Source organism: Ranitomeya imitator, chromosome 3 (genome assembly GCF_032444005.1).
Source record: "Ranitomeya imitator isolate aRanImi1 chromosome 3, aRanImi1.pri, whole genome shotgun sequence".
In the NCBI taxonomy this organism is placed as follows: domain Eukaryota; kingdom Metazoa; phylum Chordata; class Amphibia; order Anura; family Dendrobatidae; genus Ranitomeya; species Ranitomeya imitator.
In genome coordinates this window covers 216,848,285-216,868,211 of record NC_091284.1, presented here as the reverse complement: position 1 = coordinate 216,868,211, position 19,927 = coordinate 216,848,285, and the positions used below count along the sequence as shown (strand labels likewise).

Genomic DNA, 19,927 nt, shown 5'->3' with positions numbered 1-19,927 from the left:
CTTGCACCCTCTCGTTTTACCTGCAGCCCGAAGGGCATGTCCTTACTCCGATATATGGAAGAATCAAGGATTTTTAATACATCGCTTGGTGAGTGCCACCTTTTATTTTTTTCTTTGAATGTTCAATAAGAATATATAATGGTGCACTCATTGGCAAATGCCATCTATACTTGTCAGAAGGAGCCAAGCCAGAGTGAGGACATGGGTCTTTAGATGCCAGTGTGCCCACCAAGTTGTCTACGGTGATGACAGGTCAGGAAAACCTCAGCGGTGGTTTTTTCCTGAAGCATCTTTGTTGGTGTCTTTTCTGTCGATCTTGCTTAGGCTTTGCAGCCGGTGTTTTTTTTGCAACTTAAAACTTTATCAAATAGTGAGAAAAGAATGAACATGATACTTTTTTTTTTCCTGAGCATTATATTCATCCTTTACGTGTTTTTTTTTTTTTTTTTTTACACGCTTTTCAGGCGGATTCCAGGTGGAATCAGCCTGAGAAAGACGTCATGTGTACATACCCTGAAACCGATATAATTTCATGTCCAATTGATTTACCAAATGGCTATGTATTAACAATAAATTCACAGAATTAAATAATTTTTTTTAATATCAAGACTAATTTCCCATTTTACATGAGAACACAAAGTACTTTATGCATGTGGTAAGTCTCGTCGATGATTACTGGCCATACCGGACATCTCACTATTGGGAGAGCAGTCATGTTCCATCTCCAATATGGACCTGGTGGGCATTTAACCTAGAGTATGAACCTATTAATGATGGGAAGGAGACACACTAGCATGCATTTGCTCATCATGTTCGTGACACTTGATAAAAAGTTAGACAAAATAGTCTTTGAAATTCTACAAAAGAAGGGGTCAAAAAGGTAGAAAAAAAAAACTCAACTCCCCCTCTTTACACACAGAAAATCACAGTGGGCCATTTTAACATCAAAGATCAATGGAAAAAGATGTAGGCACAATTAAAATGCCATCAAATGTCCATATATATTTTATACACACACACATACATTAGCCCTTTCATGAGTAAGGCACCACATTCCGGTGTTGCATACCATTGGAAAAAGAACAAAAAGCACTTTTATGCCATTTTATAGCAAACAACTCTCTCAAAGCAATTACCAAAAAGTAAAAAAAAAAAAGAAAAAAAGAAAGCAAATCCAAATATTCCACACGAGTTTATATCTGAGAACATACGGTAGTTCTTGAATAAATAGTCCAAGTCCAAAAGCACACTTTTATGAAAAAGGGTCCCCAAATTCCAAGCTTGTTGACAAAGGATCATAGATAGCCAAGTTAACGCATTATAAGTGCAGAATAAAGCTGGTGCTAAACATCGTTCTTAAAGCTATGGACACATACATACAGAATACAGTCAAGTCAAACTTCTATTCAGTACCAAGCAACCCTCCTTTCTTGCCAAATTACTTTATGCAAATTTGAAGGGCACCAGTAACACAATTCGGCTATTCCTTAATGCTGCAGATGTAACCTGGGAGGCTAAGGAGCAACGATACAACCAGACGTCGCATTACGCTGATTTTACACACGGCTGGTCCAATGCTGGATGATGATCTGCAGGATGGCCTCCATTTTGTTACAATTCAATTTGTTGTATTCTCCAAGAAATGCAGACTATAAAAATTTGGAAGCTTGAATTTTTCCAATGGTGTTTTTTTCAGCAACAGCATCAACCATGCCAGCATACAAGAAAACGTAGGCTTAGAAAACATGAGCACAAGTCTGGACAGAATCACTTCCTGGGCTTGCTAAAGGTTGGCATGGCTCCTCTGGCTGTTAGCCCTTCAAAGCGTTTGTACGTGTAATTGATGAAGACCCAGTCCTTGTTCTTAAAGTCAGAGTCGGGATGGTTGCATGCAACACCTACGGAGGAAGATTGGAATACGTTAACAGAAATAACAGATGTTGACGTTCCTATTACCCCAAACACATTCGATTTTTAGGGTGAATGCAGAGTTTCATAGATTAACAGGAACCTGTGAAACTGATCCTCACATAACGTTAAATATGACTGTTTAACCCATTAAAACACAACATAGTCGCTCCCTTTATGACCCCAAAGTGATGCTTCAGCAGTGAGAATTCGTGGTTTGAAGTTCAGCCTGCACTAGGGCACGTGATGCACTTACAGCTCCTTTGCCTCTGCTGTATTCCTGGACTAGCAGCACCCACCCGTGACGGATTGATATGTCGTTTGTTCTGGTACACTGACCACCGATCTATCAGCCAGGAGGGGGGCTGATGGCTCAGGAATACAGTGGAGACTAAGGAGCTGTAATTGCTTCATCACGCCTCAAAGCACTACCAGACTGGACTTCAAAATAAATATCTCTCTCCGCAAAAGCAACACTTTGGGCTAATCAAGGATTTGTCCTTTAAATGGCCGCAGTGTCATACGAATAGTTGAGGGGGTAGGGAGAGGGGTTAAAGCTTCTAACAGGCTCCCTTTAAATCCTTCCTGACATGGCGATTTTTAGTTTTCACACTTTTGTTTTATTGCGCCCTGAGCTGACATTTCTATTGATACCATCTTGGGACAGATTTCATTGCCTCTTACTTATTACATATTACATTTTTTTTTGAAGAGCTGCACCAGCCAAAAAGACTGAAATTCTGGCGTTTTCATTATTTTTCTCATCATGGCATTTAATGATTGGGTTAATTCATTTTATACTTCGATAGATCGGACTTTCACAAATGTGGAGATATGACATATGTGAATTCATTTTTTATTTATACTTTATCTCCAATAGGGGAAAAGGGGATTGATTTGAACGTCTAAATTACAAATTGTTACTGTATTTTTTAGTCCTCTAAGTGGATTTGCCTGATTGCTTGTACAATCTACAGGAATACCTCAGTATTGCAGTATTTAGTGAAAATCACAGTCTACTGTGAACGCCAGCGATGAGCCGGCTATCATAGAAGTACCATCACTGTAGACACAGGGATGTTCAGTATATCCCGGCACTGGTGGGCCCATGGGACAGAGCTCCCCCCAGGTCTCCTGCGGTAAATCCTGCTGTTAGAGACTGACAGTGGCATTTAACAAGTTAACTGCAGTGAGACGAATGATCAATGGAGTTTCAGAGAAGTAAAGTTTGAAGGGAATCCATCAGCCGGATCACGCATCCAAAACTGATTTATATGCGCATGTAGCTCTTGAAAAGACAAGTAAAGCAATACCTTTACATGGCCAGTCTGTTCCTATTTACTTGGAAAATCAGTATGTAAATTGGTATGCAGATAAGGCTGTAGAACTATTTGTAGATCTGAAGACTGTCACTCCAGCTCTATTCCTCGCTTATCGCCGCCACCTCCAGCTTCAGCTCAGGAAGTAGGCGGTGGCAACACTTTCATGGGAATATAACTGGAGTGACAGAGGCTTCAGATCTACAACCTCATTTGCATATCAAATTAAACATTGATTTCCCAGTAATCGAGGAACAGGCATGTACAGGTATTGCTGGACTTGTCTCTGAAAGAGCTACATTTGCATATAAATAGTTTGAGGGTGAATTCCTGCCGAGAACTTCTCACTGTACCACTGTAGTTGACCTATAGGTTTCCTCAGATGCGCACAAATGGAAGAGTCACTATTGGGACGGTGTTGGACTAGTCAAATCTCTCCCTATTGTCCTTGTCTGAATCTTCAAACCACATTTTTTTACAAAATTCCCTTAGTGATTCAAAGGGAAACATACCCATCTGCAATCGTGCAGCCAGGTTCTAATTCATGCTGCACGGCTCATCGGACCAGACTGCCCCCCGGGCGAGCATAATAAAACTTATTTTTATCATCTTTCAGGTCGGATCGGGGGCTTATCTACAGAATTATAGAATGCTGTAGATAAGCACTGAAAGGCGGTGGCCGCATCTTATATCAGCCAACCCTGGTGATAGGTTCCCTTTAATATTCTAGAAACTCACCCATAGGTTTGAGAATGTCAGAGTCTGGAAATTCATCAAAATTTGAAGTGTCGTCAATACTTTTAATTTCAATAGGTATTGCAGCAGGTCTTTCCCTGTAGATGAAAACCATGTATTTAATAAAATTAATTTTTCACTTACGGTACTTATTTTTTTCTATTTAAAAGAAAATAATAATCAGTACAATGAACTTTCTTTTATCTTCTGAGTCACAGTATAGGACATTGATCGTATGATTCTCAATAATCAATAACATCTAGGTCTCTATTATATGTCAGAAGATATCCAATGGTGCACATAAAGCTCAAGAAACATCTAAAGGGAATCAGACCTCAACAGAAAATACACTCAGTAATTTTTTAACTATATATTAGATTTATAGCATTTTTGGTAACTTATTCATTTAAACTTGGGCTCAAGTGTGTATGAGAATACCCGATTACGTCTGCCCTGGACGCCTCAGCCCACAATAAGCCCGATTGTAACTGAATAAAATTACAAGATATATCAAATTACAGAACTCTATTCTGATCCATAGCATGCCTCTTTAGGCCCGGACGCTGTTCAGGTTCACCTTAAAAATAACAAAACACCTACCTTATATGTTCCCAGTCAACGCCTTCAAAGAAAGGGTTTGTTTTTATCTCTTCCACCCCTGAAGCTCCAACTCTTTGCTCCCAATCACAACAAAACCTGAAAGACAAAAACAATTATCAATAAAAACAGTACAATGTCATAATCTTAACCCCTTAACCCCCAAGGGCGGTTTGCATGTTAATGACCGGGCTAATTTTTACAATTCTGACCACTGTCCCATTATGAGGTAATAATCCTGGAACGCTTGCATGGATCCTGATGATTACGACATTGTTTTCTCGCGACGTAATGTACTTCATGATGGTGGTAACATTTCTTTGATATGACTTGCATTTATTTGTGAAAAAAAAAATGGAAATTTGGTGATAATTTAGAAAATGTCACAATTTTCCAACTTTTAATTTTCATGCCCTTAAATCACAGAGATATGTCACACAAAATACTTAATAAATAACATTTCCTACATGTCTACTTTACATCAGCACAATTTTGGAACCACATTTTTTTTTGTTCGGAAGTTATAAGGGTGAAAAGTTGACCAGCGGTTTCTCATTTTTACAACAACTTTTTTTTTTAGGGACCACATCACATTTGAAGTCACGTTGAGGGGTCTATCTGATAGAATGGTGTCACACTTGGGTATTTTCTAAAAACTGCACCCCTCAAGGTGCTCAAAACCACATTCAAGCAGTTTATTAACCCTTCAGGTGCTTCACAGGAATTTTTGGAATGTTTAAAAAAATTTTTTTAAAAAGATGAACATTTAACTTTTTTTCGCAAAAAATTTACTTCAGATCCAATTTGTTTTATTTTACCAAGGGTAACAGAAGAAATTGGACCCCAAAAGTTGTTGTACAATTTGTCCTAAGTAGGGGTAAACCACTGTTTGGGCGCATGGCAGAGCTCGGAAGGGAAGGAGCGCCGTTTGACTTTTCAATGCAAAATTGGCTGGAATTGAGATCAGATGCCATGTCGCGTTTGGAGAGCCCCTGATGTGCCTAAACAGTGGAAACCCCCCACAAGTGAAAGCATTTAGGAAAGTAGACCCCCTAAGGAACTTCTCTAAATTTGTGGTGAGCACTTTGAACCCCCAAGTGCTTCACAAAAGTTTATAATGTAGAGCCATAAAAATAAAAAATCATTTTTTTTCCACAAAAATGATCTTTTCACCTCCAATTTTTTATTTTCCCAAGGGTAACAGGAGAAATTGGACCCCAAAAGTTGTTGTGCAATGGGTCCGGAGTACGCTGATACCCCATATGTGGGGGGGGAACAACCGTTTGGGCGCATGGCAGAGCTTGGAAGGGAAGGAGCGCCGTTTTGGATGGATTGGTCTGCGGGTGTCATGTTGCATTTGCAGAGCCACTGATGTGGCTAAACAATGGAAACCCCCCACAAGTGACCCCATTTTGGAAACTAGACCCCCCAAGGAACTTATCTAGATGTGTTGTGGGAACTTTAAACCCCCAAGTGTTTCACTAAAGTTTATAACGCAGAGCTGTGAAAATAAAAAAAATAAATTGTTTTTCCCACAAAAATGATTTTTAGCCCCAAAATTTTTATTTTCCCAAGGGTAAAAGGAGAAATTGGACTGCAAAAGCTGTTGTCCAATTTGTCCCGAGTACGCTGATGCACCATATGTGGGGGTAAACCACTGCTTGGGCGCACGGTAGGGCTCAGAAGGGAAGGAGCACCGTTTTACTTTTTCAAGGCAGAATTGGCTAGAATTGGGATCGGACACCATGTTGCGTTTGGAGAGCCCCTAACGTGTCTAAACAGTGGAAACGTCCTAATTCTAACTCCAAACCTAACCCAAACACATCCCTAACCCGAATCTCAACCCTAACCACACCCCTAACCCGAACACGCCCCTGACCCAAATCCCAACCCTAACCACATCCCTAACCCCAACCACACCCCTAACCCCAACCACACCCCTAACACTAATCCCAACCGTAAACGTAATCCAAACCCTAACCCCATCTCTAGCCCCAACCCTAACTTTAGCCGCAACCCTAACGGGAAAATGGAAATAAATACTTATCTTAATTTTATTATTTTTCCCTAACTAAGGGGGTGGCAAAGGAGGGGTTTGATTAACTATTTATAGCAGGTTTTTGTTTGGCAGCTGTCACACACTAAAAGACTAGTGATGAGCGAGGGTACTCGTTGCTCAGATTTTCCCGAGCACGCTCGGGTGGTCTCCGAGTATTTGTAAGTGCTCGGAGATTAAGTTTTTGTCACCTCAGCTGAATGATTTACGGCTGCTAGACAGGCTGAACAAATGTGGGAATTCCCTAGCAATCCCCACATGTACTCAGCCTGACTAGCAGCCGTAAATCATTCAGCTTAGGCGACAAAAACTAAATCTTCGAACATTAACAAATACTCGGAGACCACCCGAGCGTGCTCTGGAAAACCCGAGCAAGGAGTATACTCGCTCATCAGTATAAAAGACGTTTTTTATTGCAAAAAATAGTTTTTGTATCCCCACATTTTGAGAGCTATAATTTTTCCATATTTTGGCCCACAGAGTCATGTGAGGTCTTGTTTTTTGCAGGATAAGTTGATGTTTTTATTGGTACCATTTTCGGGCACATGACATTTTTTGATCGCTTTTTATTATGATTTTTGGGAGGCAGAATGAACAAAAACCAGCAAATCATGAATTTCTTTTGTTAAGTGTGTGTGTGTGGGGGGGGGGGTTATGCAGTTCCACGTGTGGTAAAATCTTCGGGTTAGTAAGATTACAGCGATACCTCATTTATATCATTTTTTATGTTTTGGAGCTTTTATGCAATAAAAACTATTTTATATAAAAAATAATTATTTTTGCATCCCTTTATTCTGTGGGCTATAATTTATTTTTTTGCTGATGATGCTGTTTGGCGGCTCTTTTGTAGGACAAGATGACGTTTTCAGCGGTACCATGTTTATTTATATCCGTCTTTTTGATTGTGTGTTATTCCACTTTTTGTTCAGCGGTATGATGATAAAGCATTGTTTTTTGCCTTTTTTTTTTACGGTGTTCACTGAACGGGTTAACTAGGGGACAGTTTTATAGGTCGGGTCATTACGGACGCGGCGATACTAAATATGTGTATTTTTATTGTTTGTTTCTTTTATTTACATCAAGAAATGTATTTTTTGGAAAAAAAAAATTTTCTTTTCATTATTTAGGAATTAAAAAAAAATATTTTTACACAATTTTTTTTACATTGTCCCAGGGTGATACATCACTGTATAAAGTCAGGCTTCATACTACAGGCGCGATGTCACGTCATCGCGCCCGCAATTCAAAGTGTTCAACTCATGGTACACCCTTGAATTGTAACACAGGGTGGGAAAGGGGAAGGGACAGGGGAAGACCTGGTTGGGAAAAAAACACATTTAATACAAACTCAGAATTTAACCATAGATTGCTTTAAAACCAACGTAAGAGATTATGGAATACCACTAAATAGATACCGTATATACTCGAGTATAAGCCGAGATTTTCAGCCCAAATTTTTGGGCTGAAAGTGCCCCTCTCGGCTTATACTCGAGTCAAGGTGGTTGGCAGGGTCGGCGGGTGAGGGCGCTGAGGCATACTTACCTAGTCCTGGCGATCCTGACGCTCCCCCTGCCGTCCCACGGTCTTCTGTGCTGCAGCTTCTTCCCCTCTTCAGCGGTCACGTGGGACCGCTCATAAGAGAAATGAATAGGCGGCTCCACCTCCCATAGGGGTGGAGCCGCCTATTCATTTCTCTAATCAGCGGTGCGGTGACCGCTGATAGAGGAAGAGGCTGCGGCAACGAAGACCGTGGGACAGGCAGAGGGAGCCGGACGTCGGGACCTGGTAAGTATGTCATATTTACCTGTCCCCGTTCCAGCCGCCGGGCGTCGCTCCATCTTCCCGGCGTCTCTCCGCTCTGACTGTTCAGGTCAGAGGGCGTGATGACGCATATAGTGTGCGCGGCGCCCTCTGCCTGATCAGTCAGCGCAGAGAGACGCCGGGACCGGACACCGGAACGAGACGCCGGGAACTGCAATCAAGAGAGGTGAGTATGGCTTTTTTTTTTTTTATTGCAGCAGCGGCACAGGTTTATGTGGAGCATCTATGGGCCGTATGAACGGTGCAGAGCACTATATGGGGCACAGATATGGGGGCAGTATGAACGGTGCAGAGCATATATGAGGCACAGATATGGGGGCAGTATGAACGGTGCAGATCATATATGGGGCACAGATATGGGGGCAGTATGAACGGTGCAGAGCATATATGGGGCACAGATATGGGGGCAGTATGAACGGTGCAGAGCACTATATGGGGCACAGATATGGGGGCAGTATGAATGGTGCAGATCATATATGGGGCACAGATATGGGGGCAGTATGAACGGTGCAGAGCATATATGGGGCACAGATATGGGGGCAGTATGAACGGTGCAGAGCATATATGAGGCACAGATATGGGGGCAGTATGAACGGTGCAGATCATATATGGGGCACAGATATGGGGGCAGTATGAACGGTGCAGAGCATATATGGGGCACAGATATGGGGGCAGTATGAACGGTGCAGAGCACTATATGGGGCACAGATATGGGGGCAGTATGAATGGTGCAGATCATATATGGGGCACAGATATGGGGGCAGTATGAACGGTGCAGAGCATATATGGGGCACAGATATGGGGGCAGTATGAACGGTGCAGAGCACTATATGGGGCACAGATATGGGGGCAGTATGAACGGTGCAGATCATATATGGGGCACAGATATGGGGACAGTATGAACGGTGCAGAGCATATATGGGGCACAGATATGGGGGCAGTATGAACGGTGCAGAGCATATATGGGGCACAGATATGGGGGCAGTATGAACGGTGCAGAGCACTATATGGGGCACAGATATGGGGGCAGTATGAATGGTGCAGATCATATATGGGGCACAGATATGGGGGCAGTATGAACGGTGCAGAGCATATATGGGGCACAGATATGGGGGCAGTATGAACGGTGCAGAGCACTATATGGGGCACAGATATGGGGGCAGTATGAACGGTGCAGATCATATATGGGGCACAGATATGGGGGCAGTATGAACGGTGCAGAGCATTATATGGGGCACAGATATGGGGACAGTATGAACGGTGCAGAGCATATATGGGGCACAGATATGGGGGCAGTATGAACGGTGCAGAGCATATATGGGGCACAGATATGGGGGCAGTATGAACGGTGCAGAGCATTATATGGGGCACAGATATGGGGGCAGTATGAACGGTGCAGAGCACTATATGGGGCACAGATATGGGGGCAATATGAATGGTGCAGAGCATACAGGGCACAGATATGGGGCAATATGAACGGTGCAGAGCACTATATGGCACAGATATGGGGAAATATGAACGGTGCAGAGCACTATATGGCAGAGCTATGGGGAAATATGAACGGTGCAGAGCACTATATGGCAGAGCTATGGGGAAATATGAACGGTGCAGAGCACTATATGGCAGAGCTATGTGGAAATATGAACGGTGCAGAGCACTATATGGCACAGCTATGGGGAAATAATGAACGGTGCAAAGCACTATATGGCACAGCTATGGGGAAATAATGATCTATTTTTATTTTTGAAATTCACCGGTAAATGCTGCATTTCCACCCTAGGCTTATACTCGAGTCAATAGGTTTTCCCAGTTTTTTGTGGCAAAATTAGGGGGGTCGGCTTATACTCGAGTATATACGGTAAATAGTCCATCAAATGGTATTAAAGCTTTCACACACCTTAGGATGTCTGTGGCCAGATGACCGTTTTGACAATTGTTCGACAGGCAACTATCTCTGCCATCTCTCCAATATACAGGAGTGCTTGGCAGTGGCTTATCTTAGGGAAAACTAAAGGATCGACAGTTCGAAATTCGATATGCCACATCTTTATCTCATCCAACATCATCTGTTCTTTATACACTAGACTGTGGCAAAAAATGTCGACATCGGCGGATTTGGCCAAAGTTAGTCTAATGTGAATGAGTGGGATTAAGTGAAAAAGGGAGTATGGTAAAAACAACCTTTTTGAAGACCACTTACCTTAAAATAAGGTCCTTCGCTTTTTCTGAAATTGGAACCTCTGGAGGAAATGTTAAGGTTTCCTTCCAGTTCATAACTTTCTTATATGTCTCTTGGGGTGCCTCAGAACAAAATGGAGGATAGCCTTTAGAAAAAAAAATACAGAATGAACTTTGTTACACATGTATCATTTAAAAAAAAAATGCAACAGTATGTAGGTACAGTACAAAGCAGCTCAAGTAAATATTGAACTTTAAAACTGAAGAAGGATGATAGTGCCGGTTTGGCATTACGTCTGTGCCTAACAAAAATACAATTGTATACGTCCATCAGTACGAAATTTATATTTTCAGCACTTTATACACGTAAATGGCTTTTTCGCTTAAACTCTAGTGCCACCTATTGGACCCTTTAACGAGCCTCGTTAAAGGGTTGATCTTGATTTTAGGACTGCTACATCCAAATGGGTGGCAGTAGAGCTTTATTCTTCTTTCTCATTGAAGATACTGTTTGCATACTTAAAAAATAAAAAGGGTAATGTATGGCCTATCCAAGAGAATGGCATCTGTTCTGCAGTACCAAGCAGTAGCCACTACACACTAAATTAAATGGAAATGCACTACGCAGCTTTATGCGTTTGCAACCAATTGTGCTGTAACTTAGTAAAGCTGGATGGCGAATGTGCCAGATTTGGGGTTATTATTTGGAAAGCGTCATCAATATTAGAGTGTGGCTATATGATATTGTTGACGTATTCCAAAGATAAATCATCAAAATCTCGGATCGTTAGGATAGGTCACCAAAATCTTGTGGCTCGATAACCCCTTTTAAAAAAAAGTATTTCTGTACAATAAAAAGAGCAATTGATCCAACTAGGCAATCCTTCGGAGAATAAAATAGCTCAGCGATCAGGAGGGAACAGTGTGTCCTGATGTGACAACCCCTTCAATAACATGTACAGTACTTTAACGCCTTACCAATTAACATTTCATACATTATGACTCCTAAAGACCACCAATCGCACAGTTTGTTATAGCCAGTTTGTAAGAAAACTTCTGGTGCTATGTAATCTGGAGTGCCAACCGTAGAAAATGCCTAAAAGGGTTGGAAAAAAAAAAAAAAAAAAATGAAGACAAGTCAAGTTACTCGTAAGAATTAACCCCTTCCCACCATGGACAGTTTTTGTTTTGCTTTTTCCAAGAAATAGAACTTATTTTTTTGAGAAACAAGTTGTAGTTTTGACAGATGCCATACACGTTACGGGAAGAAAAAGTTTGTGTGCGGTTGTTTTCTTGAGCCAAATTTCATGACGTTCATTGCATGGGAAAAATGACACGGCTCCGTGATTCTTGCGATACGTGGTGAAAAATTTCAGAAATTCATTAACTTTTTTTTTTATATTGCCACGTATCACGGAGACCGAGAACTTCTTACATCCTCCACTGATGGAGCTGTGTGTGAGGGCAAGTTGTAGTTCAGGCATTGAAATTTTTTTTTGCTTTATGGCGTTTACTGTAGATATTAAATAATTTTATATATTGACAAATTAAACTTTGGTGGACATGGCGAAATAAGTTTAATTTTAAGTTCTTCAGTTTTAACTAGGGAAAAGAGGGCGATTTGATTTTTTTCTATTTTACTTTTCTTATTTATGTCATTGCAGGATAAAGAACAATCGCAGTACAGTACTGAAGTGTATAATTAAAATGGCGGTACCCTATGATGCAAAGCCCATGGCTGGGCGTCACATGGGTGCCAGGGGGAATACATCATACACTGGTTAACATACCAGCTGACGTCTATTCCTTTTCCATGTCTCTGCTTTCCTCTTGGAGTTCATATTTTGAAAATCTGCAATAAAAAAGAATAAAAATAAATAAAAAAAACACAGTAAACTATATAGGTTAGAACTCCACAATAATGGAAAATGAATGTAGCAACCGGTCATCTATGTAAAAATGAAAAAGTATTTTACAACGCTTCAGCACATCAAGTGTCACCTATATTGTGGAAGACATGTGAAACCTAGGCCAAAGAAATGACAGCAGATGCGTAAAGCAAGAAACCACATGTCCAGCGAGAGCGTGATATCAGATTGATTGGCATGGGCAAATCTTCAACTTTCTTTTGCACCTCTTTTAATATATCTCCTCCACTGCCATGGACTACAAAATATACACAGGGCAGAGCGCTGTGAAAAAAGCTGCACATGCCTCAAAACAATCCCCTCAAAAAAGTATAATATGAAATATAAGCACTTGATGAGTATACATTGTATTCTATATATCTAGCACAGAAAACCTCAAGGGGTACTACTACTAATAAGACTCCATTCCAAATGGTAATCCAGATGACCCAGAACCAAAGTACATTTTAAGTAATAGATCTATGAATAATAAAAGTTCCACAACTGTTTCCGTGCGAAGTACTGCATAATGGCTGTCTGACCATGCAGGAACATGATTAAAAAAAAAAAAAAAAAGAAAGGAGGGTATACAGACAGGATAGCAAGGGATCACAGATGGTTCTGTGAGGTAAAACATTTGCCTGCATGTTTTATCACAGGAGCGAGTGTTTCTGCTGTGACTCTAGAGCTCTTGGTTCATCTTAAAATCAACTCAGGTGTGAGCTCAGCAGCCGCTCCTGCTCCTACCTCACAGATTTGATTTATGATGAGCTCTGGAAATCAGACACATGGCAGAAACACTCACACATGTGATAAAACTGGTAATGAAATATTTCACTTCACAGAAGGCAGCAGCTGCAAGCCACTGTTATGTCCTCTGTATAATCACCAATTCTTCCTCTCCTGCCCAGGAGCTGTGGTATGAGCAGACCATGTCCATGCACGGTCAGACACAGCCATTACACAGTGCGCAGCAGGGGCTCATTTATAAGATTATTTAAGCACGGGAAAAGGTTTTTTTAAACACATCCAATTGTGGAACAAATTATTAAACCAAGATACATTGATTAAAATTGACTTTATGCGAAGGACAAACCCTTTAAGTTGACCGTAGACATCAGATACCTGTGACTAACAGGCGTATCCCCCACTCCTCTACACAAAATCGCTTGGCTCACACAAGCGATCCTATATTCTCTATTACCACAAACAACAATGGAGTGCTATTCTGGCAACGGATTATCTCCTGGCGAAAAAAATGATCTTCGGACAAAAGGATCAGGAGCCCCCATACATGTTAAGACTGTTGGCGGAACCCACTGAGTTTGGTCAGCTTTAGTCTAATGCGTAGGATTACCTTCCCTCTGTTACTTAAGTAAGACATTCATCCTTATAAGAGGTTTTAGATGACCACTGGAGCTCCACACCAGTGGGGCTGTTTACACAGGGTCCTACTAATAAAATGTCTTGAAAAGGTGGAATCATTCACATGACATTGTTTTATATTTTAGTATTTGTATTTTTTCTCTAGGTACTTACCTATACGCAACCTCCGATCTTCACAAGATCGCCTTCTCTACTCACCTCATCCCACAATTGCATACAAGATTTCTCATGTGCATCCCCTCTACTCTGAAACGCTCTACCCCAAAATATCAGTCTCTTGACTACAGTGGAAACCTTCAAAAAGGAACCCGAAGACCTAGCTCTTCCTCCAAGCCTTCAACCAGCAGTAACATCGTTCCACCATACCCCTGCCCGACCAGCTCTACCCTCACCTACTGTATCCTAACCCATCCCTTGTAGATTGTGAGCCCTCGCGAGCAGGGTCCTCTCTCCTCCTGTACCAGTTGTGACTTGCATTGTTTAAGATTATTGTACTTGTATTTTATTATGTATCTCCCTCCTCACATGTAAAGCGCCATGGAATAAATGGCGATATAACAATAAATAATATTTATTAAAAAAAAAGCCAAACTATTAAATGATGATGTGATACTTAATAACAAAAGAACGGAATACTTGATTAATCACAGTGAAAAAAAAAAAAAGTACCTCTCAATTCAATGGGAATACTTAGAGGGGTTATCCACTACTAGGACAACCCCTTACGTACTATACTCCCCCTTGTAAAATAAAAAAAAACACATACAAGTGCCATTCCAGCGATGTCAGTGCCAGGTCTCTTGAGCTTCACATGGCATTGTAAGGCCAAGTAAGCCCTACAGCCAATCAGCTGCCACTACTGAGCTGCTCTTACTGCCTTTGGATGAATCTCAGATGGCCGGGGGAAAGGTTTGACGACTGCAGTCCATTAAGTGACGGGCAGCACGGTGGCTCAGTGGTTAGCACTGCAGCCTTGGAGCGCTGGAGTCCTGGGTTTAATTCCACCAAGGACAACATCTGCAAAGAGTTTGTATGTTCTCCCCGTGTTTGCGTGGGTTTCCTCCGGGTTCTCCTGTTTGCTCCCGCATTCCAAAGACATACTTTACATAAATGATAATGTATGTAAAGTGCTGCATAATATGTTAGTGCTATATAAAAATAAAGATTATTATTATTATTATTGACTGCTGATTGGTTGCAGAGAAATGTTAGGCGCGCCCTGGGAGACCCAGCAGCGACATCTCGGGAACAGCGACAGTACGAGAGGTGAGCATATGGTGTGATTTTTTTTTTTTTAATTGAACAAAAAGGGCAATGAAGTATTTAAGAAGGTGTTGTCAGTAGATGACAACCTCTATAAATGAAAATAACTCCACTAATTTCTTTAGAGCTCTCTATGTAACAAGACATAAAAAGTACACATATAATTTAGTTATATATTTACTTACCGACATCACTTGGTAAACTGTGGTTGAGGTTTCTGTAATAGTCTGTCCTGTGGGCCTTCTTTAAGCCCGTACACAGTCCAAAATCAGACAGCTTTACATGCCCCTTAAATAGTTTTGGGGGGAAAAAAAAATGATTAACCTTCAAACAGCCTGGTTAAGCAATGTATAAAAATGTAAGCAGTCAAGAACAAACTATAAATAGGGTTTGGAATTCACACAAAAAACAAAGCCTTGAAATAAATGTATCAAGGGTTAGAATCCATGACCTTCTGCCTGCTAAGGCTATGTTTCCATGGTCTTGAATGGCAGCCCTTTGGACGCAGCGGACACCCGGCCTGTCCAAAGCACTGTCAGCCTTTGTACGTGCGGTGATTCATTGAACCATGCGGAATCGCCGCATCCTATACATAGAACAGTGCTATTTATCTTGAGGAGACTATTTCCACAAGATAAATATACATACTGCGGTCTATAAAGACGCGCCGCATGTGCGTATACGCAGGTCTGCCACCTGCGTCTTTGTACGCATAGTGGAAATGGGATTTTATAAAATCCCCTTCACTATGCTGTAACATCTGGACGCTGCAGATTGGACGTGGCGGCTGTAAGCAGCGTCCAATCAGCAGCAAATACTGAACGTGAAAACATAACCTAATGAAACAATTGCATTCCTGCAGGGAAGACTATGGTCGCCTCCTAATACCAGCTGTCTTAAGGCACAGATTCATTTTCAGGGGACAGAAGGTTTTCCTGTTTGTGTTGAGCAACTTTAAATTAAAGTACTTAATAATTTACAATAAGATTATCCACAATTTAAAAGGGTTGTCCGGCCTTAGGATTCACTGTGCGCAGTAAGGATTCTCTGGTGACGGTGGGCACATAGTCGCAAGTAGCTTATTTATACAGGTGGTCACGTGCCAACTACATGGGTGCGGCCTCGCTCAGTGCAAATGTATTGAGCGAGGCTGGATGAGTCTAATCGGAATGTGGCCAGAAGTATGTAAATTGCATGACCGCCGGCTCCCGGAGAATCCTCACAGCGCACACTTCACTCGGACTGCAGACTTGTACCATAAGGATGGAAAACCTCTAATGCTAAACACATAGAAGGCAACGTTGGTGCAGTAGCTTTCCTGCAGTGAGTGTGCTGTGAGAGGGGAGGAAGAGCTGGGATCAGCGTACAGAGCACCTGAATAAAGTACAAATGAGTAGGTGAGAATACGAGTCAATGTGTGAGAGTGTGAGTGCACGAAGAAAAGCTAGGACATCAGCAATAATGATGAGCGAACGTGATAGGATAGGGGTTATCCGAGCATGCTCGTGTGCTAACAGTGTCTTCGGCATGCTCAAAAAGGATGTTCGAATCCCCTTGGCTGCATGTCTCGTTGCGGTTCGACGGCCAAAATAAATGCAGGATTGTGTTGGTTAGGCAATCCCTGTACGTGAACATATTATTCGAGCACGCTGAAGTCACTCGGTTAGCACCGGAGATTGCTTGGATAACCCCTTATCAGAGCACGTTTGCTCTCCACTAATCAGAAAGCATGGAGTGAACATAAACCAATACAGAAATTATGCAGTGGGGAGGAAAAGATGGAAAATAAGATTTCTGGTTGTACTTCATGTATAGCTTCCTGCAGTTGGGGTGGGGGGGGGGGGGCAATTTCTTTTTGTAACAATAGACAAGTTTTAGGTCTAGAACCCTACTTATCATAGATCATTACCTTGCTGTCTAGTAAAAGATTATCTGGCTTGATATCCCTGTGTATAAATCCCAAGCGGTGGATTGAGTCTATTGCCAGCACGGTTTCAGCAATATAAAACTGTGTTTCCTCTTCCGTAAGAGTGTCTTTCTTCATCAACAAGGTCATCATATCACCTGAAAACAGGATGCAAAATTATATTCCAAGTCTAAAAGAGCTACATTTCAAAGAAAAAAAAAAAAAAGACATGGATTCAAGAAATGAGAAAAATGAAGGGGCAGATGGCTTCAACTTTGTCCTTTCATTACTCTTTACTTGGAGAGTCAACAAGTGACGCAGTCTCCATACACTTAGTAGGACTTGTTTCGCTCTTCCAAGAGAGTGGAACAGAAATTAAAAAGGAAGTTCTATCATATCGCAAGTTTGATAGTATTCTAGTGCGTTTTTTATGATTCTAAATGGTACCTAAGAAAACCCATTATAAGTCATAGGGTTGGTTTGGAAGTCTCCTCAATCTGACATGCCAGGCTTGGCTTGTTACTCTCCACAATGAGAAACGTTCCCAACCTGTGGTCTAAGCTGTATTGGAAGCGATTATTGGATGGGTTCAGCAGTGTCATAGTTACCGTATTTTTCGGACTATATGACCAGGGCCGTATTTAGAGTTTCTGCTGCCCTAGGCACTTTTAGTGCTGCCTCCCACTTTGGTGAGTAAGACACTATCGGCAGTCGCCTTTTGCAGCAGATCGGCAGTTTTTCTGCATCTGCAGCGTACCGGATCACTTACGGCAACACTGCGTTCAACCTCATTCATTCCCTATGGGATTTGCGGCACTTGCCATGATCTGGCAAATGCGGTACCATACCTCCCAACTTTTGAAAAAGGGAAGGAGTTATGAAGTTTGCGGCGCACTACGTGCGGCACGGCAAATTTTAGGCCACACCTCTGACCACACCCATTTCACAACGAGTCACACCCATATCCACTATAATAAGAAAAAATCCGGCACTCAGTGCCGGATTTTTTCTTATTATATTGAATTAGGGGCTGGCATCCCTTCTCTGAGCACCTAATTAAGGAGGAGTGACGTGATACAAAACTTAAAGACACCCATATCCACGTCCCAACCACAGCCATTTAGCACTGCTGATCACACTGTTTTATATACAATAATTATAAACAAAAAATATATGGCCACACAGTGCTCCATACTGCATAATGGCCACACATGATGCTCAATACTGTATAATGGCCATTGGCCACACATGATGCTCCATCCTGTATAACGGCCACACATGATGCTCCATACTGTATAACGGCCACACATGATGCTCCATCCTGTATAATGGCCACACAATGCTCCATACTGTATAACGGCCACACATGATGCTCCATACTGTATAACGGCCACACATGCTCCATACTGTATAATGGCCACACATGATGCTCCATACTGTATAATGGCCACACATGATGCTCCATACTGTATAATGGCCACACACTGCTCCATACTGTATAACGGCCACACATGATGCTCCATACTGTATAACGGCCACACATGATGCTCCATCCTGTATAATGGCCACACATGATGCTCCATCCTGTATAATGGCCACACAATGCTCCATACTGTATAATGGCTCCACATGATGCTCAATACTGTATAATGGCCACACAGTGCTCCATACTGTATAATGGCCACACAATGCTCCATACTGTATAACGGCCACACATGATGCTCCATACTTTATAATGGCCACACATGATGCTCCATACTGTATAATGGCCACACATGATGCTCCATCCTGTATAACGGCCACATGATGCTCCATACTGTATAATGGCCACACATGATGCTCAATACTGTATTATGGCCACACACAGTTCTCCATACTGTATAATGACCCCCCCTCTTGTATGCATGGCTCATATTCCCCTCCCCCCTGTATGCATGGCTCATATTCCCCAACCCCCTGTATGAATGGCTCATATTCCACCCCCCCCTGTATGCATGGCTCATATTCCACCCCCCCCCTGTATGCATGGCTCATATTCCACCCCCCCCCCCGTATGCATGGCTCATATTCCACTCCCCCCCATATGCATGGCTCACATTCCACCCCCCCCCCTGTATGCATGGCTCACATTCCACCCCCCCCTGTATGCATGGCTCATATTCCACTCCCCCCCATATGCATGGCTCACATTCCACCCCCCCCCCCCTGTATGCATGGCTCACATTCCACCCCCCCCTGTATGCATGGCTCATATTCCTCCACCCACCCCCCCCGTGTGCATGGCTCATATTCCTCCACCCCCCACACCTGTATGCATGGCTCATATTCCTCCACCCCCCATCTTGAATGGCGCGGCTTACCGTCCTCCTTCTTCCCCCCTCCCCTGTCCCCCCATCCCTCATACTCACCTGCTCCTCACCGCGCGGCCGCGACGTCCCTCTGGCTGTCCCGACTCCCGGCGCGCTGCACCTTCTTCCTGGGTGAGCGGTCAGATGATACCGCTCTGCTCATTAAGGTCATGAATATGCGCATATGCATGACCTTAATTAGCGGTACCACGTGACCACTCATTAAGGACGAGCTCCAGACGCCGAGACCAGGCATCGCTGGAGCAGCAGGGTGAGTATTGTCTTCAAGGAGGGCGGGTGGGAGGCGGGAGGGAGGAAGGGTGGGCGGCCAGTTGGGGCGGGGGGGGGGGGGCGGGGTCGTTCGGGAGGTGACCCAGCTTTAAAAAAAACAAACAAAAAAAAAAAAACCTTGCTCAGGTGCCGCCCCCTGCATTGTCCCCGCCCTAGGCACGTGCCCTCACGTGCCTAGTGGCAAATACGGCCCTGTATATGACGCACTGGAC

General features: G+C 42.6%; 1 protein-coding gene across 1 annotated transcript in view; it reads right to left on the bottom strand.

The window, feature by feature from the left end:
* Positions 1 to 583: 583 nt before the first annotated feature.
* LOC138669570 (serine/threonine-protein kinase 38) overlaps positions 584 to 19,927 on the bottom strand; it is an 83,502-nt gene continuing 64,158 nt past the window's right edge. The window contains exons 7-14 of the mRNA XM_069756135.1: positions 17,080 to 17,234; positions 15,356 to 15,458; positions 12,405 to 12,466; positions 11,593 to 11,710; positions 10,637 to 10,760; positions 4,563 to 4,658; positions 3,966 to 4,060; positions 584 to 1,898 (exon numbers count right to left, since the gene is read on the bottom strand). Coding sequence (XP_069612236.1) covers positions 1,768 to 1,898; positions 3,966 to 4,060; positions 4,563 to 4,658; positions 10,637 to 10,760; positions 11,593 to 11,710; positions 12,405 to 12,466; positions 15,356 to 15,458; positions 17,080 to 17,234 — 884 coding nt within the window. The 3' untranslated portion in view covers positions 584 to 1,767. The remainder of the gene's footprint in view (positions 1,899 to 3,965; positions 4,061 to 4,562; positions 4,659 to 10,636; positions 10,761 to 11,592; positions 11,711 to 12,404; positions 12,467 to 15,355; positions 15,459 to 17,079; positions 17,235 to 19,927) is intronic.